General features: G+C 36.8%; 4 protein-coding genes and 1 long non-coding RNA gene across 10 annotated transcripts in view; 2 read left to right on the top strand and 3 right to left on the bottom strand.

The window, feature by feature from the left end:
* Positions 1–281: 281 nt before the first annotated feature.
* On the bottom strand, positions 282–2,727 carry LOC129566881 (tRNA (uracil-5-)-methyltransferase homolog A). The gene is made up of 4 exons (XM_055443236.1): positions 2,449–2,727; positions 1,253–2,371; positions 921–1,113; positions 282–666 (listed from the first exon to the last, which is right to left on the bottom strand). Exons 1-4 carry the CDS (start codon positions 2,611–2,613, stop codon positions 377–379), a joined length of 1,767 nt encoding a protein of 588 aa, XP_055299211.1. The 5' UTR covers positions 2,614–2,727; the 3' UTR covers positions 282–376.
* A 122-nt stretch (positions 2,728–2,849) lies between these two features.
* Positions 2,850–8,560, bottom strand: LOC129567060 (putative ATP-dependent RNA helicase TDRD12). Of its 3 annotated transcripts, none has more exons than XM_055443592.1 (8): positions 7,159–8,560; positions 6,798–7,044; positions 6,063–6,583; positions 5,587–5,997; positions 5,300–5,471; positions 5,056–5,205; positions 4,530–4,891; positions 2,850–4,453 (listed from the first exon to the last, which is right to left on the bottom strand). In XM_055443592.1, the coding sequence occupies exons 1-8, from the start codon at positions 7,594–7,596 to the stop codon at positions 2,981–2,983; spliced, it is 3,774 nt and encodes a 1,257-aa protein (XP_055299567.1). In that variant the 5' UTR covers positions 7,597–8,560; the 3' UTR covers positions 2,850–2,980. The 3 variants fall into 3 exon arrangements, with proteins under 3 accessions (XP_055299567.1, XP_055299568.1, XP_055299569.1); XM_055443593.1 differs by having other exon boundaries at positions 5,587–5,961; positions 7,159–8,558; XM_055443594.1 differs by lacking the exon at positions 7,159–8,560 and having other exon boundaries at positions 6,063–6,617; positions 6,798–6,923.
* Positions 8,561–9,903: 1,343 nt separating this feature from the next.
* On the top strand, positions 9,904–17,594 carry LOC129566813 (protein borderless). 2 transcript variants are annotated; one of them, XM_055443067.1, is made up of 11 exons: positions 9,904–10,122; positions 11,957–12,169; positions 13,837–13,979; positions 14,213–14,577; positions 14,724–14,872; positions 14,966–15,455; positions 15,531–15,723; positions 15,788–15,834; positions 16,300–16,400; positions 16,575–16,713; positions 16,859–17,594. In XM_055443067.1, the coding sequence occupies exons 2-11, from the start codon at positions 11,969–11,971 to the stop codon at positions 17,104–17,106; spliced, it is 2,076 nt and encodes a 691-aa protein (XP_055299042.1). In that variant the 5' UTR covers positions 9,904–10,122; positions 11,957–11,968; the 3' UTR covers positions 17,107–17,594. The 2 variants fall into 2 exon arrangements, with proteins under 2 accessions (XP_055299042.1, XP_055299041.1); XM_055443066.1 differs by lacking the exon at positions 9,904–10,122 and adding an exon at positions 10,685–10,706.
* On the bottom strand, positions 15,875–16,673 carry LOC129566814 (uncharacterized). The gene is made up of 2 exons (XR_008687789.1): positions 16,543–16,673; positions 15,875–16,436 (listed from the first exon to the last, which is right to left on the bottom strand). It is a non-coding gene; the product is annotated as an uncharacterized LOC129566814 (long non-coding RNA).
* Positions 17,595–20,474: 2,880 nt separating the features above from the next.
* The window catches only part of LOC129566807 (ATP-binding cassette sub-family G member 1), a 41,764-nt gene continuing 36,947 nt past the window's right edge, over positions 20,475–25,291 (top strand). For 2 of the 3 annotated variants that reach the window (XM_055443058.1, XM_055443041.1), the window contains exons 1-2: positions 20,475–23,325; positions 23,415–23,558. The gene's annotated coding sequence lies outside the window, so the exon portion shown is untranslated. Of the gene's footprint in view, positions 23,330–23,414; positions 23,559–25,291 lie in introns of all 3 variants that reach the window. The other variant, XM_055443045.1, reaches the window with a different exon arrangement.

Genomic DNA, 25,291 nt, shown 5'->3' with positions numbered 1-25,291 from the left:
GATTACAACAACAACAATTTAATTGAAATTACAAAATAGTTTAAACAACGGCAGCAAAACACGATACAACCGACTACAAAATGCGATACACATGCAAAATCTTTTCTGATAAAAATCAATAAATAATAAAAATACAAAAAATTGCGATGGATTTTCATTTCATGGTAGTGAAGTTTCGGTTGAGAAAAGGAAGATGAAACTTTTCCGAGGAGATTTCAAGGTAATTTTCTTCTTAGAAACCGCGCGGATTATAAGCAGAACTAAAGTCAAACCAGAATGGCTTTTCGTAAGAATTCAATTTTATTCAACTTATTTTGCGATGAACAATTTATTTTATTTCTGCGTATACTATAATACGTTATGTGCGTATAGTACGTTATGTGCTGCTTGCGGCACTGGTTTGGGTTTCATTTCCATTTTCTTTTTCCTTTGCTTTCTGCACCCTAACAAGTCGCTCGAACAGTAGCACCATTTCGATGTGCTCAGTGTGTGGGAACATATCGACAGCAGCCGCTTCTTTCAGCACAAATGGTTCGCCTTTTAGCGTTTTCGAGCATGGCCGACTGAAATCAATCCAGTTTTGCATCGCTGCTTTTGGCGCACACGCAATGTAAATGAAACGATTCAATCCGCGTGCATTTCGTAGCGCTTCTTTTGATTTTGTTTCTGGAAAAATTTGAGAGTTTGGTAATTTTGTTGTTGTTTGGAAATGAAATTTCTTGTTGAAAAATTGCAAATTGTCGGTACAACTGAGATTTTTTTCGTTGAAAATGGAGAAATTCCATTTAAAAGACAAAAAAAAAATCGTTGAAAATTGAAGAATTTAAAAATAAAATTTAAGAACATTGGTTGAAAATTCTCATTTAATATTCGGAATATTGGATGCTATCAAACAAAATAGAACAATTGGCAAAACTTACGAATTCCAGCCCTTGGTGGATCAATTATAGCCAGCAGATTTTCATTTTCTGCTTCATAAACCAGGGAATGAATGTAATCATCACAATTTCCGGCGTAAAATTTCGAGTTTTCAATTCCGTTTTCCTGTGCGTTAAATTTTGCATCGTTGATGGCATCTGCGATGATCTCAACACCAAGCACCTCTTTGCAGTGCTGAAATTTTTTAAAAATTATTTATCTAAAAGATATTAATGTTCCAGATGTCTTGTGTTTTCTGCTACTAAAATGTTTAATTTCAAAATTTCAAATTGAAAGTGTGAACAAATTATTGAGAGAAAAAAAAAACCAATACCTTGGCGAAGCATAGTCCAATTGTGCCTGTGCCGCAGCAAATATCGAGTATCGTTGTGCCGGAGTCGATTTTTCCCATTTTAATTGCCAACTCATACAGTACTTCAGCCGATTGTGTATTGATTTGGAAGAATGATGCGGCACTAATGCGGAATTTCAATCCCAAAATTGTGTCCGTAATATATTTCGACCCATGAACATGTCGAAAATTGTTTTGTACCTGTCCAATTTCCCGTTTATTTATTTCTTCCAAATAAATCGATGACACATTGAGTTCTTTGCCGTTACGTTCCGTGAAAAAGTCCACAATATCTTTGAGCAAATCGTCGAGTTCATCAAGAATTTCTGTGGTATGAATGCCAGCGACAATCATGATTTCGCCAGTTGACTCTGACAATCGAACGGTAAACTGCCTGAATTGTCCCTTGTACACTTGCATGTTGAATACATCATACTTTGACTGTTTTATGTATGACTCATACAATTGAACGGCCAATTTCGTACGGTCCGGTATGTGAGGTAAGTCTTGAATTGATGCCACTTCAAGCGAACCATCGGTGTAGCTACCCAAACGAAAGCCAACCGTTCGCTCGTTATTTGCATTCAATCCAACGGCAAATTCGCACTTGTTCCGATAGCCATTGATTTTTGGCGCTTGTTTTATTCCATGCCAAATGCAGGGCAAACCTTTCTCCTTTTCATTGGCCTGAATCATCGGTCGGAGTTCAAGTGAAGCTTTCTTAACCGATGTCGCATACGCCTGCAAATGTTTCATGCATTCCTTTTCTTTGCGAATGAGTTGATTTTCATATGGAACATTAGCCAATGGAACGGTTGCTTCGACGACCGTTTTTTTACGGAATTTCTTCGGTTTTGGCGCATTCTGATCCAGACTCTCTTCTGCGAGACGTCTTTTGATCAATGGATCCAATACGGCTTTTCCTTCTTTTGCCGATATCTCTTTGCCTTTCCACTTGTAACCATTAAACAGTTTCATGGCCGATTCCTTTTCTTCCACCGTACGGAAACATAAGAAAGCAAAATCGCGGCCACCATAACTATTTGTTGTCTTGATTTTTGTCGGTTTTAGCTTTAATTTCTTGATTAATGCACGTAGTTCCTGGTTTTTCGAATGGAAAACGATTTTTTATCACGGAATTTTGAGTGTGAAAATAAAAATCTCATCAAAATACTAACCCCAAAAGCGAATTTGCCCAGATTTCCGAGCTCGATTTTATTGTACTCCGAATTGAAGTCTTGTCGCTGTTGTTGTGGATTTTCATCGGTTTTGTCAATCTGTACATTGTCACTCGTCTCATTTTTCACGTCGTTGGGCAATTGTTCGACACTTGTCGATTCCATTTTTATCAATTCAACACTACAAATCTGGAAAACGTAAATTAAATTCCTGTCACCACCGAATGCACATGTTGTTTACATGCCGCTTCTGTCAAATACTCAACTAATGACAATGACAGCTCCACTCAATCGTTCAGTTTGTGAACGAACTGAACGTTTTTCGATGGTGAACGCATCCATTGCTGTTTTAAATGGAGATTTAAATGAATCGTTTTCAAAATGACTAGAAAAATGCACGATTTTTTTTTCAATTCTTCATTTCTTTATTTCATCATTTATTCTATTTCATTATTTCAATTCAAATCTGTATCAAAAATTAAATTCATATTGCTTCTAAGCAGAGAAAAAAAAACAATTAGTCTTTCAGTATTCAAAGATCATCATACGAATTGATGAGACGAACGTAGGCAAATGGAGACGGTTCAATGTTGCTATCCTCATCGTCACTGTCGCTGAATTTGATGAGCCAATTGTCTTGATTTTCTGGTTCTTGTGCACCGTGGTCCGTTTCATCAATTTGATTTGAATCGCATTTGATTGGCGATAGCACTTCTGCCGCCTGAATGTCTTCAGGTAAACTGCCGAAGATTTCATCGACGCTTGGATTCGAGGCAACAGCTACAACCGGTTGTATAACGTCCTTCATGAAAACCGATTGAGTTTGACCATATCCAAAGGCTATTTCTGAACTGTTTTGTGGCCACCCGAACTCAATCAAGCTTACAGTTGAATTGGCTGGTGCTAAAGGGATGTTCATCGTTTGCTTGTTATCATCGTCGAATGCCAATGAATGAGCCGATGCATATCCGCTTGTGTATCTTTGACTGATTGAGTTGAGGTCATTCCAAATATCAACTGGTGCTGGGGGAATGCTCGTAGCTGCCACGATTTGGGTGTCAACACTTTGGGTGCTCAAATTTTGAATGCCGACGCTTTGAGTGGCTATGCTCTGTTCACGTGCCAAATCCTTTTGGTCAGTTGTACCATTATCATCGCGTGATTCAGTGTACGCTTCCGATTCCATTTGGCTGCTGTTCGGTGTGTCCAAGAAAATGTTATGTAAAACTAGTGGTGCCTTTTCCGCCATCCGAAATTTGATTAGGCTTCGTGCAATGAGCTTTCCTTGCAGTTGATTTTGAACTTTGTACAAGATTTTCAAATCTCGAACAATAAGCCGGCGATCGAAGCATCTAATCACTTCCGCCTGCAGATAACTTTCGTTGTGATCGCGTTCCCTAAGCGAGCTCATCATTCGCTCAACAAACTGCTTCGCTTCTGGCAGCCACTTGATGTTGTTGTCATTCGGCACATATCCAGACACGAATATTTCAATTGCACGCGATGGAAATTCTTCAAAATCAACATCCAATGAATACAATTCATGTTCGTTGCATTGACGTAATTTTCCGTCGTCAATCAGGTAAATTTGAATGGCTTTCTTTGATTGGGTCACCACGCGGCAACGTTTTGGTCGATTTTGATAGAAATACAAGTACATTTGACCAGTGACAATACGGTCTGCTTGCTCAAGACTTCCATCAAGTGAATAGTACTCGCGCAACGATCGCTCGAATTGCTTCCGTTCGAAATCATAATTCTCAACGGGTTTTGATTTGTGTTCCAGCTTACGCTTGTGACCAATGACACGAACGGCAAAATGGTTTGGCGCCAACACCTCAAGCAATTCCATGTTCACGAATCCATACTCTGGCACGCACGTTTCGTCGAAGTCGGAGAGTATGTGACGATATGGACAGCTTATATCACAGTCTTTGGCTCGTGTAATCAATTGGATACAGAGCGGCTTGTTTGCTTTGATTTCTTCAAGTTTTTGCTTCAAATTCTGGAGAAAAAAAGAATTTGTCTCAATGTCTTCTTATTCTTCACAAACAAATATGCAATCGAATGACTTTTCTCACCAGAATCAAATTACTCAATTCAACCGGCAATTCGGTTTGAGTTCGGTTTGACAACACATCATAGATTTGAATGAATTCATCGCACATTTCATCATCGAAGTATGTCAAACAAATGGGTGGGCTCAACTCATGTCTATCCGGTTTGTTGAGTAATTCACGGTCCAGCTTCTCCGCATAGTAGCCAAAGCAAGTGATGAATCGATACAGGAATGTTTGCAGTTCATTCGGCAGTGAATAATGCACAATGTGACTGGCCGTTCGAATTGGAAACGAGTCCAAGTTTGCGTCTTCGCACACCAGAATATTTTGCTTTGTAAGTGACGTGTTCACGTTCAGGCCTTGCTCAGTCCAATTCACCAGCTCTGAAACGATATCGTTTGATTATATTCAAATAGTCATATTTATGTCATATTTCAAATAGCGTATTTGACCGTCTCATTAGTGCTAATTTGCTTCAAGAAGAGCTAATGTGTGGCCGAGGTCAATTGATTGATCAAATCAAAATATGACTCATTCAATGACTTACTCAACTGATTCAGCGAGAATGTGTTGTCGAAATCTTTACATTTGATGTTCGCTTGAGTCAGACTTCCTGTCACATACTTCACCTCTGACAAATTGGAGCAGACAATGACGATTGACCCAGTCATAATACCGTGTTGATCCAGCAATTTCTCTGTTGGACGAACAAATTGTAAGAAATTAGTTGAATTTGAAATAAAAAAGACTGAATTCCTTAGTCTTTTATTTGAAAAGGTAAAAAAAAATACCAATCAAATCGTTGATTTTCCCTTCGGACATAATAAACTCGGTCACAAAGATGCATTCGGCACATAATGCTGCTTCAAACGGTGTTCGGTCACCAATTAAAAGCATTGGTATTTTGATTCGATCATAGAGTACATTCAGAATTGGGTTGTAAGTCTGGCCGGTGGCAGCTACCTGGAAAAACGTACACAAAAAAACATTGATTGCGTAAACTCTCAATAAAATTAGAAAATAAATGAGATTTTTATATGAAAATTGAAATGTCTGATTATGAAGCAAAAACACTGACCTGCATATCAAGCCCTGGTGTACACAGTATATCGACAGCTTTGTATGTTTCCACTTCATTAATTTGGCACATTTTGTCGATCTCATCGAACCAAGCGTACTGCAGTCTACCCACTTTGAAGATTTTCGGCATGTGATTGACAAGTGTTTTAAAGCAAAATATTGGCAACACCAAAATATCCACATGATCCATTTGCAGTAAGGCATTTATCTCGAAGTTACTATTCAAACAGGTCACATTGACAATGGCCATTCCGGATTTTTGTAGCAATTTTCGGCAAATCGTTGCCATTGGCTCAACCTTTTCCGCACCGCTCACGAAAATCAAGCCAATCGGTTCAATTCTAACCGATGTCGTCCAATCGGTCACCATTCGCTGTTCGAATGAAAAATTCACATTAGTCCTTTCTCGCTGTTTAAATGGAAAAATTTGCAATTACGATTGATGGCAGTCTTGTTTAACTCTAAAATACTCACATGAACAATGGTGCAAATGGTTGGCAGAACTAACATGGTGTTTCGATCACGTTCTCCAACCATCAAACAACTATTTCCACGCATTATCGTTGGCCAAGCGTATGAACACAGTGGATCGATTTTATCGCGAAACAATCGCTTCAAGCACGATCGAATTTGGTCTTTGAAATAAAATGTGTCTTTCCAGTCTTTGGTCGGTACCACTACATCGTGTGTGATGGCCAATACATTCCATTTGTTGAGCGATTTTATGGACAATGTCATCGATACCGTACTCATGGAGTGTCCAGTTAGTGCACTGTTTCCGTGCGTTCCCGATTGGCTTGGCGGCGGTTGACGCTCCGGCTCATCGTTGCCGGAAGCAATTTCAATTTGTTGTGCGTCGTCAAATGACATCGGATCGTCAGCATCCATCCAAATGTTATGATATCCAGCCATTTCATCAATTTGATCTTCGGCTCGAGGCATCGTTATCTCGTGATTCAGGCGGAAGAAGTCATCTTTTTCCAATGTTTTGACATCTGTTTTGGGGTAAAAATGGAGGAAATGTCATGGCTTGAATAGATAAAAAATGACGAATTTTTCGAAGAATGAAAATAAATTCTGTTTAATAGAAAAAAAATTCAATTGAAATCAGTCGAATGGCGATAAAATTTTCCTAGAAATCTATTCACTTGAATTCACTTTGTTCTCGGCACTTTTTATTGACCGTCGATTTGAAAACCAAACACTCACCATTCATGTAGCATCTATCTTGGATAGCTTCATCTTGTTCCATCAATGCACCGACCACAGAAAACGGTTCGTTGTTATTGTGGCAATAGATTAGCACTTGACCAAAGCATCTGTTGCTTTCGACCGATTCAATGAGAAATGTAAGCCGTGACTCGTCGCCAACCCATTCCGAAAACAATTCGGTTGCCTTTTTCGACCACTGATGCGTTTTGACTCTTTCCATATCGAATAAAACCTCATTAAATTCCTGCAAAACAAACGGAAATTCAATCAGAAAATTCCGAAATATTCATTTCAAATTCCCGTAAAATCAAACAAAAAACGAAAGGATGGATGTTAATTAGGAGGAAAAAAAACATACGAGTCTGGCTGGCACAACGTTGCTCAATCCGCCAATGTGAACGTTGATTGGTCGTCGATATGCCAATCGCATATTTGTGAGCGGCAGTACATCCTTCAATGGAAAAAGTAATTTGCATCCATAATCGATGGCCCAAACGTAGATCATATCGATTTCACCATCTTTTTTTGCTTTTTTCTTTCGACCCGATTTACCGCGAATCCATTTGTTCCAGTGCGGATGATGCACAGCAATTACGTCGCCATCGTTCAATGCCGGTACTTGATCGTCTCGTGTCAATAAATCCACTACATAAGCCGCAATTTCACACTCCAATTCATCAATTAAACGATCTTGCAACGAATCCTCGCAATATTTATACCAAAATTTATGCGGACTATCGACTTGCATGATTTTTATCGCTTTTTTCACCAGCTCAATATCGTTTGTCGCCGACATTTTTCTTCTTGTTGTTGTTGTTACACTTGCGATGCGAACGCAGAGAATGTCACTTTCCAAATGCGACACAGTGTGTATTCAATGATGAACGATGTATGAAGAAAAACAGCGTCGCATCGATTCTCAATTTAACGGTCCAGTCGAAGAGAGTGCACAACAAACGACACAAACGAACAAAACCGATGCGTGTACGTAAGACTATGTTCACTGGAAAATGCTGCCGGTTCACAACAGTCGCACAACCAAAAACACGACATCAACACGTGCTCAGATTGTTGATATTTCGTCTGAATCGAAACTGTTGACTCGGCTTTTATTTACATCGCTTGAATCGTTCACCAAGTGACGCTTCGTTTCGCGCCCAATTTTAGCATGAACTCAAATTGACAAGTCAAAGCAAAGAACTTTAACATCGACCGAAATCGGTATGAAAAGCCAAAAGAAAAATCGATAACAAAACCGAATCGATGTCCCATTAAAATCAATTCGTTGCTTTGTATTCAGGAAATTGTTTCCATTCATTCACCCCAAACAATTTCGATGATTAAATAAAACCGAATTTAAACAATGGGTCCATTGTGTTGATGTAATAATAATAATGAGTGATGCAATGATTGGTCAATGCCTCCCACAGCAACAGTAACTCTGTTGATGCAGCGAAAGGTTTGCCGCAAATAGTTCTTATTAAAAAGAAAGAACAAGAAACAAAGAGCAACGGCTTTGAATGAAATTCACACCGAATGTTCGGTTGTGCATTCGAAATTCGTCGTGTACTAGTAATTCAATTAACATTCGTGATACTTGAGGCAGTTCGTTAGCAAAGGTTATGTTCATTTCGTCTGGTTCTCATACATAGCATGGTTCACACTTTCGTTGTCATTAACTCGATTCACACTTTCATTGCTAATAACAATTACCAGCGCTAACAAATTGCGCTCGGAGTTTGTTCGAGCGATCTAGAACCAGCTCGCGCCATGCAACCAAACACACCGACAACTAATTCAACGAGAATTAATCTAATGTTGCGCCATATTCTATACAGGCGTTTTTTTCGCGCCAAAGCGAACGATTTGGCGAAATGAAGAAATGGACATGAAAGTTGACGATAATTTATTTGATAGCTATGAATGTGACGGCGAATGTTGATGCAATGTCAACAATTCAATTATGTATGATAAAAATGTTGGCTAATTCATGTATGCTCACATTGAAACATATACGTACAGTGAATAATTGGTTGAGTATGGACCTGAGTTTGTATCAAGTGAAAAAGCGCCGTTCTATTAATGGTTAATGCCTTTTAATACGTACACACTCATCTGCTGTTGCTGATCTCACAAATTTGCATTTATATTCATTATAGACTTGATGGTTTTTCATCAATGAGTACATGACAGACGCTCCATTACGTACATTCGGCCCCATATAATTCATCTTGATTGTGTTAGATAAATTAAATAAGACACATGCTAAACATAGCAGAAGTGAGACAGAACGATCGGACTGAATGAGTACGGTGAATATGAGAGCAAGTGCATACGATGTGTATCATGTATCCATTGGTACGACATCGAACTGTGTGTACTGCACAACGAATATGCCCACTGCCAAACAGACATCTCTAGCTGAATCGGTCAAAGTTGTTTGGGTCTAGAAATTGTTGTTGAAATGAAAATTGGAATATAATTTGTTTTTTATTCGATTTATTCAGATTGACTGCTAATCTTGAGATACCACAAGAGGTTTGTAAGATGCTCATCAATGGAGAGAATTTTCTTTTGCATTTCCACAAATATATTTTATAAAAACAATTAGTTTTCGGTCATGTTAACTTGCGTATTCTCTTTTTGTCTCGTTCTCACATGTCAACTGTGATAAGTTCGGCGGCTTATTCGTTCAATGTAATCTTCTTGTGATGTCATCGCAAGAATAGAATTGCCAAAGTGAAACATTCAGTATCTTGTGCAACAAGATTAGACAGCAAACTAAAAATGAATCATGCAAAGGGTCAGACTGAAAGAGAAGCATGAATCATTCCAGTTGTGTTACGTACAGCATTACTTTTAATGTTCATTTATTCAACGCAGCCATACGTTGGTTGAATGTGTTACAGTATTGCGTTCAATGTGTTTCTTTTTTTCTCTTTCTCTCTCTAATTCATCGCACAGTTTCAATTTAAATTCGACTGAATATTCGCATTCACACTTACTCTGAGCGATTCAATTGAGCGACAGCATGAGATAAACAATAACACAAACAAAAAAGCCAACAACGCCATCAGAACAGAACAGAACAGAACGAAAAAAAAACGAATTTGCCTTTCAATTTAGGCACATTACCAAAGTCACTTTAAACAGTTGCTCAGTTGCGATTTAATTTCCGCGATGGAACGTTTTGTTATTTAAGACACAGCGCAATAATACCAGAAAAAGAACACTAAACAGACTGTAGTTGCGTTAACGTAAATAAAAACTTGAAATTTGTCAAAATTGTTGTGTTCGTTGTGATGTTAATCTCCTGAAAGAGGTGGGCATTTTTGCAGTCGTTTTTCTTTTCAAAGGAATTTATGACAAAATTCGTTTTTGTTTACATTTCGCTCGGAAAAGTTGGGGAAAAAATTTCACTAGAAATAGTTTAAACTACAAAATATTCGGGAATCATCGAAAACCATTTTACCTCTATAAAAAAAAAGCATTGCTCATGCTGTCGAAATATGAGTGGTGGAAAATTGGTTCGAAGTGAATTTGATAGATACTAATATTCAACAACGACGACCTCACTCGCTGAAAGTGCAATTTAATGCTATAAATAGCTAAATTTATGCCAACTAGCCATTTCATTAAATTTTCATTAATTAGTACAATCCAGTTTCGGTTGATTGGATAAAACAAGGGTTACACAGTAACGGTGGAATGCATCGAAACTCAACTCGTTTAATATCAAAATATCGATGTTATTCACATTTGTTATTTGATGAAGCACGGTAGCGACGTCGTCGTTGTGTCGATACACCGGAGCTCATCTTGATTTACAATTTACATCTATTTTATTGATGTTTATTGAGAAATTCCCTCTGCAATTTTCGTGCTCCGATTTTCGTGATATACAAAGTAAACTTCAACATAAGTTTAATAATAATAATTCAGATTTGAATTGTGAACAGAACATATTTGTGAAGAGTAGGTTAAATTACAACGGTTTTATTGCACAAACATTACATTGCTGGTTGAAAATTTAATATTCTCCATGCTGAATTTCGAGCAATAAAATACGCAACATTTTTTTTCCCCGTTACTGTGTCTTCCACTGAATTCAAATGGCATTTTACCGGAGAGAAAAAGTGTTTCATTTTTCCGATTGTTTTTTTTTCTCCATATACCGAATTCGGTATTACCGATGAGTGTTTTCAACATAAAAAAATCGTCACATATGCTATAGAATATTTAAGCATGAAAATGCCGTTTTCTATTTTTCATCACGCAATTTTACCTTCTGGAACCATTCATTCGGAATGAAAAAAAGAGCGGAAATAATTGATGTAACGTACTGTTCTAAGAGTTAGTTAAAACAACGAACTTTTCGCAGAGACAAACAATTCTTTCAAATTAAGGCAAAAAAACGCAATTTCGGGTTCATCATACATTCAAGTTCTGACTTTATGGACAACCGCTCAAGCAATTAAATGTTGCTATTTTTGCTAATTGTGCGATAAGACGTTGTGAGCAAAAACAGAGCGCATTACTTCACGTCAAAATTGAGCACATCAAGCTCAATTAAGCGTCATTTATGGCCACATTTTGTCGAAATGAGCCAATATAATTGTACATTTTTACATTAATTCGTCGACGTGCTGCTGAAAAATACTGAGTGAACGAAAGAGAGAGAGAGGCAGATAGATCAACATTTCAGACACGATTAAAAAAATAGTGATATTTAGTTCAAAAATAGCAAAATTAGCAGAAATTAGAGAGACTGAAACTTTTTTGTTCCCTACATTTAGCATTGCCAATACGTTTCCTTATGGAGGTTGTTTTGTTCATTTACCGTTATTTGTCAACAAGTCTGTCTATATCAACGCATTGCACTGTACATAGTATATGTCCATAAGAAATACACAGAGACAATGCAAAAAGATCGCAGATTTGTTTACAAACAACAATAAATAAACAAAACAAAAATCTCCATAAGGAATGCATTGGTAATACTAAATGTGTGGAAGAAAAAAACTAAAAAATTAGCAAAAACTTATGGAATTAGAAGAAACAATGGAAAAATCGTTCAAAATAGTTGAATTAGGACAAATTGATACCGTGTCTTGCCCCTAGAATCCGACCTAAACATACCTTTGTGCAATCAACAGGGAATTTTGCGAATGGAACTAAGGATGAGAGCGATTGCAGCAGCGGTGTTTGCGCTGCATCTAATTAGTGTGATACAGTGTCTTGATATAGATTTGTTGAACAAACAAGCCACATACGTTGATGCTAAGGTGGGATCGTATGCTGTGTTCAATTGCCCATTAGATTTTCCGCAGGATATTGAAATACCGTACATTCTTCATTGGAATAAAGAGGTAAGTGAAACATGATTTCAACAATCAAGAGTAAGATAGATGGATAGAGAGAGACAGACAAATTGAGATACAGAGAGAGAGAGAGAGAGAGAGAAATGAAAAAAAGAATCTTACCCAGAAACAAGGTCGCATAATTTAATTAGATTCATCAGTTGGTCGTTCATTCTTTGGTTGCCAATAAGAAAGCCAATTTTCTTACAGATATTGAACATTTCCTCATTTGCAAATGGCTTAACAAGCTGGTCTTAACCGGATCACTTAATTTGATTCTCTCCGTCGAGAAATTAACTAATCTAGAACAATTGTAAATGTTCTGCAATGCCAAATGCGCAAATCAACTCAATCCAAATCGCACGTATTCAATTTCGTTCATTTGCAAACAAAAATATTTACGTTTTATGGATTCTTCACGACGAGATAGTATGCTATAGCTCCAAGTCTAAGCAATGGAACGAGTACAGTATGCACAATTGTGATTGTGCATGCGTCTTTACGTGCTTTTAAATGTAAATAATTGAATCATGTTTTTTTGGGTCAATAATTTCCGATGAGTATTTGATCGAACCGAAAATGGGTTTCGAATTTCGATTTAAACCAGTTTAATCCGAAGGCATGCCAGATGCTTCAACGGTTCATAGCTTATGGATGAGACAAAAAACTGACAACGGAAAGATACAATATCTGATGATTGAATTTGTCATGCAATACCACACGTGTAACAATAGAGTCCGTCGCAAATATGCGCAATTTTGTACACAATTTCTATAGAAACAATAGATTTCAACCGAAAACCTGATTGAACATCTCGATCAAACCAAATTTCAGTCAACATCGATTGAAAATTCAATAACATCCGAAACAAACGCACACACAATCGAGTTACGCAATTTCATTTGCCGACGACAATGGCGTTGAACAATGCGATTTTGTGGCTCGATGATGCGAAGAGCAATTATACTGATGCTGTTGCTGTTGAGATCGGATCGGGCACCGCCTTTTGATTAGAATCAAATGTGATATCAGTATAATTATATATGAATTTGAATTAAAACTTGTGTGTGGTTGAGCTAGGCTGGAATAATTGAAACAAACGTAAAATGAGTCATATGCACACTCACCGAGCACAATGTGAATAAAATATTATCCCATTTGTTGGAATAAAATGAGCCCGTGAGTGCAAACAACTACCCTGTCAAAGCAATGAATTGTCAATTGATTTAGCAACTTCATAAAGTATTATAAAGTTCATACATCATTGAATTTGGTGAATATAGCCACAACTGAGCCTGAACTCACGACTCTTGCATTTAATTACAAATGCGCACACTGTCGCCGTACCCTGCTTTTTGTCATTTTATTAAAAAGTCCAGTCAGAAACTGGCCAGCGCACAATATCGCAATGAATATGTGCTAGATGAACGTCATGATATGACCCGGTTCATACATAATTTTTAATTGGGTAATGTTGTGTAAATGTGTGATTCTCTGCCTCTTTCTTCACTCACTCTCTCTTTTTGTGTTGTATATTCTGTTTTGCGTACAGAACTTTAACAAGTGACACTAATGAACTTAATTATCAACATTTTCATCTCGACATCGTTTTCTCTCTCTCTCTCTCTCTCTCTCTCTCTCTTCTCCCTCATTGATATACGCCCGTTTTTTTGCAGGGTCACAAAGTTTTTGCGTGGTATGATGGGAAATTATCCGCCGCAGATTACTATGTGGGTCGTGTTAATCTACTGGATAACTCCTATGGATATGGACGAGCCTCGGTGAATTTAACGTCAATACGAGAAACCGACTCGGGATGGTATGAATGGAAAACCGAAAACCGACACTCTTGCACCTCTTTTTTCATTCTTTGTGAAGTTTTTTTGGTCTTTTGAAATTTTTTTCGTGGACATTTCTTTCGTACAGTTCTTTTTAATAGAGTTTTTCGTTCACAAAGAATTTTCTTTCAAGATATTTAATCTTTTCGTATTTTTTTTTTGTCTATTAATAACATTATTTAATGTACAAAATCGCCGTTTACAACATTGGCAGGTATGAATGTCGTGTCATCTTCCCAAACCGAACGCCAAGCACTCGCAATAATGGCACATGGTTTCATTTGGCTGTTGAAAGTGGTTCACTCATCAAAATACCACCAATTAATCAAACGGTTATGGAAGGTGAGATGGCATATTTCCATTGTGTCACCAAAGAACCAGAGCTGTCGCATGCGACATGGTACAAAGACGGCATCGCCATATCAGATTTAGATGACCTGAGCCAGAGATCAGTTATCACTTCAGACGGCAGTCTCACCATTAATCCAACGGTCATGACCGATTTGGGCGAATACGTGTGCATAATTCGGAGCATTGAAAATGATGAACAAGAAGCCAGAGCCTATTTGAATGTACAATGTAAGGAATGGAGCGTTTTTTTCTATTTTTCAAAATGTCTTTTCATGTGTTTTTTCTTGAATTTTTGTCCCTTTTCGTTAGAAATCCCTTTATTTTTAAGGAGTTTTTTTTTAGTAATGAATCCAATATCCATTTGTTCGTTTCAGATAAAGCGAAAGTAATTTATGCGCCAAGTGAAGTGTATCTTCCGTTTGGAAGACCAGCAACTTTAGATTGTCACTTTCGATCGAATCCGCCACTAACGAATCTTCGATGGGAGAAAGACGGATTTTTATTTGATCCTTACAATGTTCAAGTAAATTTGTGATGTTTCTTTGGTTTTTATTAAGCACTGTAAAGAAAAAAACAAACCATATAAATCATTATTTTCTCGAATTTCCCCGGTTAGGGAGTGTTCTATCGCCGAAATGGAAGTATTTTCTTCAATTTAGTAGATGAAACGCATGCCGGTCGTTATTCTTGCACACCATACAATGATCTAGGCACTGAAGGACCATCACCATTAATTCGTGTCTTCGTACAACGTCCGCCTGTGTTCACCTTAAAGCCAAAACCAATTTATGTGCACAAATTAGGTGACACGGCTACATTTCAATGTGATGCGACAGATCAAGATGGTCAACATCGTCCCATTGTTCAATGGCGTCGCAAAGATGGGCTACCACTCCCATTTAGCCGTACAACCATTGAAGGTATCAATTTCGCAATAGAAAATATCAACGAAACGGATCGTGGCATTTACGAGTGCATTGCAACGAACGAAGCAGCCACCGTAACGGTTGATTCAGAGTTGTTGATAGAAAATGTTGCACCACGTCCACCATACAATCTTACGGCTAATAGCACCGACACAGCAATTACTTTATTTTGGGAACCAGGTAATTTTTATACATCTTGATAACCACTATAGCTATTTGATTGGATAATAACGAAATACGATGGTGATTTTTCAGGCTATATTCGACCATACTTGGAGTATGTTGTGTGGTATAGATTGAGTGATGCAACTGAATGGCGAACCCTACGAATGCTAACAAGACCGCCCGTTCGAAGCTACGAAAATTTCAATAATCAAAATATGCAAGCAACCATTACGAATTTGGAACCGGGCCGAGAATACGAATTTATGGTATTGAGCACTGATAGGTAGGAAATTGGTGATTTTTATTTTTATTTTTATTTTTTTCAAGTTTTCATCTTCTTTTTATAGGTTTGGCGACGGAATGTTCAGCAAAACCTTTAGATATTTCACCAAAGGTTCGTGAACTATTTTGCAAGAAAAAAAAAACATATCTTACACTTGAACCTATCGAATTTTATTGTGTTGTTGAATAAATACATATTTGTTGTGTTTTAACGTTGACTGATTTAACATGTGTTTTGATTGAACTTTTTGTTGTTGTTGTTGTCGTCGTTGCTTTTCGAGTGTAAATAAAAATGTTCAGAAGAATTCTCTTGGAAAATGTTGTGAATTCGCGTAGAATTTGATTTTTTTTTTATTTTGATTATTTCCATGAAAAGTGTTTTAAAAAAAATACTGACAAACAAATATTTCATGTGAAAAATCCTTTCGAAGAAAAAAAATGTTCAAACAAGAGAATTCTTTTGATACACCATAACCCTATGTTTAATCCTTTTTTCGAATATATTTTTGGCCAAATAGTTAAATGAAATTTTAAAAACAATTTCCACATTCCTTTTCTTTTTTTCCTCCCAAAAAAGCTTCCGAGTACTTTACTGATTCGCCGGATCAGCTAAACGAGCCAGTAATGCATTTTGCACAAGTTGGGCCGCCGAAGAATGTTACGGTTCAGCAAACTGATGTAGGTACACCAATTTAACAGATAGACACACAAAACCTTTTTTAAGGCAAAGCAAATCCATGGTATCAATATAAATTTGGCAAAAAGTTAATAAATTCGACGAAATACTAGCGTCTTTCAGAAAAAAACAGAAGTAAAATACCTTAATTAATTGCAGTATTTTTCGCATTATAGGTGGGTGATGAGTTTATTGTATCGTGGTATCCGCCCGATTACGGTATCGAAACGTTGCGAGTGTATGTGGTACGATGGTACCGTGAGCCTGGTCATCATCTAATGGGAAAAGCCGAAACACGCGATACTTACTACAAAGGTAATTTCCTCAATTGCTTTTTTCTTTTACTTTCTTTTTGCACACACACACATAGCTTACACTATGTTTTCGCTTCCTTTTTCTCCCATCTCGTGCCCATTTATCACTCTTATTGATGTTTGCTATTTCTCTCTCACACTTACAGTGCGATACCTAATGGAGAACGAATTGTACAGCTTCCAAGTATTTTCGCTGTCGACAACTGACTACCAGGCTGGCAGCAATGAATACGATATCCGTGTTCCACCGTATCGTATCAAAATGCGTCTTGTTGCAATAATAATTACGCTGATCATACTATCAATGCTAGTCTTTGCTGCAATTTATATCTTCCTAAAGAAACGATGCTTTGACCCGTACCCAGATAACGATGAAAAATTGCAAAGACCATGAAACAAAAGTCTAATGTGCAACAATGTTGAACAAAGAAAAATTGTTGTAGTCTTAATTAGTTGATAGAAACCATTTCGTGTGTGCATTTTTCCCCGTCTAATCCAACAAGCAAAAAGTAAAAATAGAAGGAAATAGAAGAATTCGAAATCAGAACGAACGAACGAACAAACGAAAGCCAAATCATGCACAAGCACGCAAATCTCCTGACACCATTCTTCTGTTTGGCCTGCACACAGAGAGCATTTCACTTTTGCATTTACCAAAGCAATTTACAATTTGTGTTAAATACCGTTTTAATTATTTGTTTTTTTTTTATTGTTTAATTCGCTTTAATTGTTTATGTCTCCGACTTCAATTATCACATTAAGTAAGTTGATTCTTTTTTTCTTTGTATGAGGAAAGAAACAAAAAGAATCAAACCAAAGGATAAACAAAATGTCTTTTCATATATATTTGCTGAATCTCAAATAAAGAACTTTGTAAATAAACGGAGAGTTGTTTCACTGGTCAACAATACAATAAAAAGCCAATTGACACAATGTTATGCTTGCGATTTTTTTCGGTGAAGATTCCATTCGTTGGAGTTTCGATAGCTACAAGTAGATGGCATACCACTCAATTCGTCGCTTAATTTGCAACATTAAGTTTTATTATTCATCGTCGTCATCGTCTATGTTGAAACGAAGCGAAATAAATGCATATCACAGATATGCACGAGTGCAATTAACCACTTTAATTCAATAGAACGAATTAACGACGAGAATTCAAGATGCCTTTATGCCCGTTCGCGTATATTCAATGCGAACTGTTGCTGTGTACGTTCGTTTTATCGTTTCGCCAGTTGTGTTTTGCTGAGTAACAATAATGAATTTGCACTTTATACAGTCAAACGAATTGCAAGCAATGAATGTGAGATAGGGTGGGGGGAGAAACGCGACAACAAGTGACAAAAACAAACTGGGGCTTCTTATCAAAATCGGTTCAAAGATTTAAATATTGTGTTTTGTGTTTATCGAGTTAACTGAACCACAATCACATAAAATGTGCTTTTGTGACGTGCTCGGCAATTGCGATTTAATGCACAATGAAGTATGAGTGTGGGAGTTGCGGTGCAAGTAAGCCGACTTACAGAATTCATATTCAGCTGAATTCTGAAGAATTTATTAAAGTTTCGTTCTTTTTACTCGACAGCTGTTCTCCCTTCCGTTGACATAAGGCCAGATCTGTAACAGATCATCTGTTTTCGATTCAAGTATGGAGTTTTTTTTTTTGATTCAGTGTGGTTTTCATTGTCTGGCTAAAAGTTTTTTGCCCTGTTTTCAAAGAGAATATTCGGATTCTCCAACGAAATGTGATAAATTGAACCGACTGTCAACCGCATTCAAATGTAGCGTAAACAACCAATAATCCCTTTGATTAGCCACATTGATGGAATTACAAATAAACGACTGCAAATTATTTTTGATGACACAATGGCTAACGGAGGTTTCGTTCGGAATTTTACGTACATGTGCAATTGCCAATGAACTGTACCGCAATGACGAGCCACATTTAGCAGCGTTGATGAGATATAATCGACCGACCACACATGCGAACGTGATATAATGATTTGTTGTGTATTTGTTTGTTTTTTTTTTTTCAACGGAAACTGGCTTCACCAGACTATATACGCCATTCGTTCAAACGAAAAAATTGCAAAACATGATTTGCTTATTAAAATCGCATTCAGTTGATTTGTTTGGTTTCGATGTTTGTTGCTGCTTTCTTCGTACAAAATAATCTTTTGCATAATTATCAGTTCATATTTTTATACAACGAGGTGTTGACCAGTGTGAATCACTTTGATTGTATTTATAATTTTGCCTCAAGTCAAAACCAAGCGATTTATCGAATTAAAGTATACGGTCGTTCCATAAACGTAGTGGAGGAGAAAAAAAATGTGCTTGCTAATTTGCTTAGAGTGTCAATCAAAGGCATGTGCCCCGTTCATTTACATGTCATACGTATGAGTGTGATGGATAAAGAAATGAGCAAGAACATCATTAATTTGACGCTTGACGGTCAACAGCAACGCACGACAATGACGACGAAAATAAAAAAGTGCTCTCAGCAATGTCAGGGTTTTTGTTTCGGCAAAATTTGTAATTTTATCAAATAAATGTAAAAAAAAATAAAACGAATTACATACGTAATCCAAACTTTTCCGCTCCGCAGCAATTTAGTTTACCTCCCGCTTAATGTTTAACCAAAATTTCAATGGACCCTTTTTTCATAGCATTTTTGACCTTGAAATATAACTATTTCGACCACTTTCCATACAAAAGTGTCATTTTCGAACGAAATTTTAAAAAAATGTCGATTTCGGACCAAATTTATGGGCGATTAAGTGCTTGATTGTTGGACAAATCCCAATATTTTTGCAAAAAAACATCAGTTTGCCTTGATCAAAACCCTAAAAAAATGGCTTTCTGTGTGATTTTTCATACAAAAGTCTATTTTTCGAGGAAAATTTCAAGAAATGTCGATTTTGGACCAAATTTATGGGCAAGTAGGTGTTCGGTTGTTCACAGACTCCCATTATTTTTGCAAAAAAATGGCAGTTTGCCTTGATCAAAACCCTGAAAAATGGCTTTTTGGGCGATTTTTCCTACAAAAGTGTCATTTTTCAAGGTTTTTCAGGTCCTCAGTCGGAGGCTTATGGTACGGAATTGGTAAATCAGAATGGGCTCAAAATCAATCCGAAGCTTTGTCTCGACATGCCAAAACTTTTGGCTTTTACAGATCTCAATTATCTTGTCAACTTTTTGAGATAATCGGCGAACAAAAAGCTCGGACGCGAACGCGGACGCGAACGACGCCATACGAACATCGCAATTTTGCACATTTTTCATAGTAAACAACATGTTTTTGGGGGTAGATAGGTCTTGATCGATAGGATTTCATCCCATCTACATTGCCTAGTGTACAGATATGTGCTTTTTGAAGTTTGGCATGACGTTATAGTGGTCCGAAAGAGGAGATGTCATGAAATTTTGGCTAGTAAAACCAATACTTTTCCATACAAACAAAGTTTGCGGAAAAGTAATAAGAAAATACAGAAAAAAGGGGGGGAAATCATTAAAGAAAAAGGGAGAAAAAAAATCAAGAAAAGAAATTGCAAACCCTCAAATTACATTGCGCCCATTGCTGAACGTCTGTAATTTAACCCAAAAATCATTGTGCGAAGGAAATTGAAAATGAGGTTGACACAGGCAACAAATTGGAGCAATGAGAAAGTAGGAAAAAAAAAAATTGGCGGTATTCAAATGGAATATCTCCATAAATGGACGGATTGAATCGCATGAAATGTGAGAAATTCAATAGGAATACGGCATGTGCCAACCATTCAATGGAAGTCATCAAAAGCATTAAGTGAAATATTCGAAAGCCTCAGCAAAATGAATACATACCCGTTCGAATGAAATTTTCTGTGAATATATCTTTTGAAAACAGAAAATTTTCCGTATACCTTCGATTCAATCAGCGAAAGCAATACAATGGCGTTAGCAGAAGGCAGAAGGAAAAAACACTATCATTAAATCATGTTTAGTGTAGCTGAAATTCATGGTTACGGTTCCAAAGCACGCAACTATTTATGAAGAGTCATTTCCGTTGTACTATGCGAAAAGTGAAGCGCGCTACTATCAATCCTCAGAAAATCAGACATAAATCAAAGGCCTGCCTGCCCCGTAGAGAGAAAAATAGATTCTCGTTATGTGTTTAAGAATTACAGCAGCTAAATAGAGTTCTTTAAACTCATTGAATGGATACTCATTGCTATAGAGTCATTCAAAAGATGCTAATGCATTGATCTTGACTCAATTTATTCGTTTGTTTCATTGAGTTATCAATTGCAATTGAATCCAAATGACGGAATTGCGATAACATAACGAAACAACGGCCGACAATGAAATCCGCTGATTGCATAATTTGTTCCAATTTTTGGTCTCTGAGTGTGCGGTTGTTTTTTCAGCATTCCACAAAATATCTAAACCAAAACTCGATTTGGAATCAAAAGTAGGTTCATAAAATAATAAAATTGCTCAGCATAACTATGTTTCGAATAGTTCGAGTCTCGTGCGCCGATTCCAAAGTTCAGTGCATAAACATATCGATAAACAAGAGACGGGCCAAGGGCCAAGAGTGAAACTTGATACAAATATATCAATTATATTTGAATTTATTTGTACACGAGAACGCTTGTTCTCCTCCATTCGCAAGCGATATATATTTTACAGGGAAAAAACAACATACAAGCAAAACGTCAGCGCTGTGTGCTTTGTACTTGTCCATAAGTTCAGCTGTTTTATGTGATTTTGTTGTTGGTTCTCGGTACACATGCACTGAAAGTCGCGTTCGTTCGTTGTTGTTGCTGGGTTTTCATTCTGTTTATTTCGAGTAGCGAGAAATTATGATAGCAACGACCGCGTAGTATGTATCTCGTGTGGCGTAACATCAAGACAGCTGACTCTTTCCAATACGCTTATGCGATTTACTTCGGTTGCCTCTGTTGGTTCCCTTTCGTTTGGTTCATTTGCTCGCTAACGCGCGCACCAACACACACACATACACATGCGGCCCGAAATGTGCGCTTTCTCTATAAATAGACCATACCTCTATTGGCTCTAAATAAAGCCAACCAATACATCCTTGGTCGGTTTTTATTTTTGTTCTATCTCGCTCTTCTCGAACGTATGACTAACAAAGAAAGGCCTCCGAGTGAGTGTATGCGTATGCATATGTGTGTTGGTTCGTATGTACATGCGTTCGATCATCTGTAATTTTGTGTTGCTTCAATTTTTGCGTTCTTATGCGTACTTTTCTTCATGATTTCCCTTTGATTATACACGGTATAATATATGCACCATTCCAATTTGCCGATATGCGATATTCTACGTTTCGTATACATTTGCAATCGCATTAGTTTATCCCACCTATCACTGTGTGAGTACCTATATTCACGGGTCGGTATTTTTTTGTGCACGAGTTGTGAGTTCGTTTCGATGTGTGCGACACGTTTGACTCATACATACACAACACATTTACTCATACACAACACATTTTATATTAATCCATTGTTTGGTCGTTGAGATATGGATTGAAACAAATGTTTGCTGGTCTGAGTTTCTCACTTCAGTTTTGTTTTGTATTTGCTCTTTGATGCACACGCCATCGATTTCAGCTCGCAGTGAATATTATCTCACGAGCGAAGTTTCCCTTAAATTCTGAACAACGCAAAACTCGTGTGTAAAACAACGTTAAGTGTAGCACAGACATTTTTAATATAAATTTCGTTCATTTTATCACAAACGCTGAACAAATCTTGAATAAAACAAACAGTGATTTTGAATCGTCAAAAACGGCTGAAACAGAGATTTTGTTTTTATCAGATTTCTACAGATTTCTAATACAAATATCATACGCCACGTTCTATTTCTTGAATGAACAAAAGATGTGTTTTTAATTTGGAATGGGTTTCATTATTTAGTTAGAACAAATGGATTATAGAACAATAAAGAAGTGATAAAATTGAATTCAACTTTGTATTGACGTAAAAAATATTGTCAATTTGAAGTTTAGCTACCCGATTTTAAATTCTCAATGAAAAAGAGTAAAAATAATTTAAAAAAAAAATGTAAAACAACATCTATATTAAAATCTGAATATAATTCAAAATGAAAATAAAATGCTGAATAAGACAAAGAATGAAATAAATCAAGGGTGTTTTAATAAAAAATGCTATAAAACAAAACAAAAAAAATAACCGATATAAATCTGTTGAATAAAAGAGAAACAATCCATGACCGTTTGTGTCGCAGTGCGTTGGAATAAGCAAATGGCAATAACGTGAATATGCATAGATAAATCATAGACGTATGGAGCAAGAATCAGCAGCAGAAGCATCAGCAATAACCAGCATAATTCAGGTTTGAGCGAACAAGAAATAAGCGTGAACAACGTTTAAAAAAACGCAATTATACGAAGAGGGGAAGAAAAACAAGACAAGACAACGACCAGTAAACACAGCCAGCATCATTTGTGGTGTGTATACGACGAGAGAGTGAGAGAGAGAGAGAGAGAAAGAGTTCAACAGAGAAGAGACAGGGAGTAAAATCACTTGTTAAACGTCTCCTCACATCGTGATGCAGGAATAAAAAAGAAAAACGAGCTCGTGCGTGTGTATGTGTGTGCTTGAGTGTTCAATCAGTGTCATTAAACTTTTAAAATTGAATCAGAGCTAAAATGTTTGATTTCTTTGTGTCCCACAGACATTTCTGGTAATCTCTTTGTATCTTTGTGTGTCTTGTTCGCGTTGGTTGAATCATCAAGCAGAGAAGAGTCAAAAAAGAGTCAAGCACATGCCAATCATCATCACAGAACTCAGTTCAAATAATAATCATACAAAAACTCAGGTAATTCAATGCATTGATTTTTCATTACTTCAAAACTAATTATTTCATCTCGTGAATTGAAATCATCCGAGCAATTTGATTCGAATGCTTGCAACAACGGAAAAAAATGAAGCAAAAAAAAATATTCTCAAATGAAATCAACCCAGTCCAATCGAAATGAATCTAATCAAATGATTTATATTGGGTAATAACCAAGCAACAACAGTAACAACACCGAGAACTTAGATATCGTTTCTACTGAATAAAATATGATTGTTTATTTATAAACTCAGTCTATTTATTCCGAATGTATCTATCTCTATCTCTCTCTCTCTCATGTACACAAACAAATTGAAATGTTTCCATCGTGGAATAGGGTTATTGTTCGTTTGTTTGTTGAGCCATTCGTTGACTGGCTGTTTGTTTATCGTGCATAAAAAACAAGCTGCAGAATTTATTTATTTTTTCTCGAAATTAAATTCGTCCACATTTTTCTCATATGCCCTCAATTCACGAGAGCAATTCCAATGAAAAACAGAAAAATGCATATTTCATCTTCGTTTTGCTTGCTCGCTATATTTGGTAGCTAGCCATCTGTATTTAGGATTAAATCAGAACAATTGAAATAGAGAGAGAGAGAGAAACAAAGCAATAAAAAAAAACTATTGAATTTATTCATGAAGAAGATTCGAGCGCAACGACATTTAGGCATTCACATAAATTGAAGGAATAATGTATGTTATTCAAATTGCTTGCAAAATCTATTCAGAATTGATTCTGAATAGAGAAAAGAAGTGCAGCACGCGAAGAGAAAATGTAGCACTTCATTTTGCATTTGCAACGATATGATTCATATGCAAATGGATTGCAATTGCAATTAACATTGCCCCAGAACAAAGTCGGACTATTTTTTTCTTTATTATTATTGAGTCAGCTCTCGATATCGGAAGAAGTTGCATTAATTGAATATTGATTACGACCGATATTCTTGAATTACCCATTCGACAATTCGTTCGATTAAGGAACATGTTCTCGATTATGTGCTCTTTGTTTCAATCTAATTGAACTTGAAAATCGAAAAATCGATTTGCGCTTGATGTCGCATGTTTGCGTCAAACACACACACGAGAATCACAGAAAATCCAATTTTGCTTTCACATTCAATCGCATCGGATGTGCAGCAAAATAAATGGTGCTACTGCTACTGTTGCTGCTTTCGTTGTTGTTTCAAGTGTGATTCAGTCGTCGTGAGTGCTGTTGCACGTCAAGGGAATTCCAATGAAAAAACAAAAAAAAAACATGCTTTGGTGTCTGTTGTACTTTCGCAGATAAGTGACACTATGACGTATGTTCTATGCATTGTCATTGCCATTAAGAAGATAGAGAGAAGCGGGTATTTGTTATGCACGTAGGTGGCTCACATCTTTCCATTCGCAATGAAATGCCATTAGCAGCAGAAAGTTCTCGTTTTTTCTCGCCAATTATGAATGGCTCTTCTCAAACATGCAGAGTACTCGGAATGAACCTTGGTCTATTAAACAAATGACAAAACAAAAGACAGACAGAGAGGGAAGGAGAGAGAGAGAGAGCATCTGCAAATCGTTTAGGTGAAAAATTCGGAAATTTCATTTCTATCCATTCATCTGAACCGAACTGAATGTTCTAAGCATTTTGGAATTTTTCGCCGCAACACATTGCAATTCCACTCACTCGTAAATCATTGTTGAATACCATATAAATACACCGATTCGGTA

The sequence above is a fragment of the Sitodiplosis mosellana genome, unplaced genomic scaffold (assembly GCF_009176505.1).
Source record: "Sitodiplosis mosellana isolate CC-2019 unplaced genomic scaffold, AAFC_SMos_1.0 Smas_scaffold_5, whole genome shotgun sequence".
NCBI classification, from domain to species: domain Eukaryota; kingdom Metazoa; phylum Arthropoda; class Insecta; order Diptera; family Cecidomyiidae; genus Sitodiplosis; species Sitodiplosis mosellana.
This window is presented reverse-complemented; position numbering and strand designations above follow the sequence as displayed.

What these genes read in the sequence shown, in the direction of transcription:
- LOC129566881 (XM_055443236.1), bottom strand. Translation starts at nt 2,613, where the DNA reads ATGGAATCGACAAGTGTCGAACAATTGCCCAACGACGTGAAAAATGAG. An exon ending in TTGGACTATGCTTCGCCAAG is followed by an intron (nt 1,114 to 1,252) that starts GTATTGGTTTTT and finishes AAAAAATTTCAG; the next exon opens with CACTGCAAAGAGGTGCTTGG. An exon ending in TCCACCAAGGGCTGGAATTC is followed by an intron (nt 667 to 920) that starts GTAAGTTTTGCC and finishes AAATTTTTCCAG; the next exon opens with AAACAAAATCAAAAGAAGCG.
- LOC129567060 (XM_055443592.1), bottom strand. Translation starts at nt 7,596, where the DNA reads ATGTCGGCGACAAACGATATTGAGCTGGTGAAAAAAGCGATAAAAATC. An exon ending in AGATAGATGCTACATGAATG is followed by an intron (nt 6,584 to 6,797) that starts GTGAGTGTTTGG and finishes ACCCCAAAACAG; the next exon opens with ATGTCAAAACATTGGAAAAA. An exon ending in CCATTTGCACCATTGTTCAT is followed by an intron (nt 5,998 to 6,062) that starts GTGAGTATTTTA and finishes CCATTTAAACAG; the next exon opens with CGAGAAAGGACTAATGTGAA.
- LOC129566813 (XM_055443067.1), top strand. Translation starts at nt 11,969, where the DNA reads ATGGAACTAAGGATGAGAGCGATTGCAGCAGCGGTGTTTGCGCTGCAT. An exon ending in CGAGAAACCGACTCGGGATG is followed by an intron (nt 13,980 to 14,212) that starts GTATGAATGGAA and finishes CAACATTGGCAG; the next exon opens with GTATGAATGTCGTGTCATCT. An exon ending in AGCCTATTTGAATGTACAAT is followed by an intron (nt 14,578 to 14,723) that starts GTAAGGAATGGA and finishes TGTTCGTTTCAG; the next exon opens with ATAAAGCGAAAGTAATTTAT.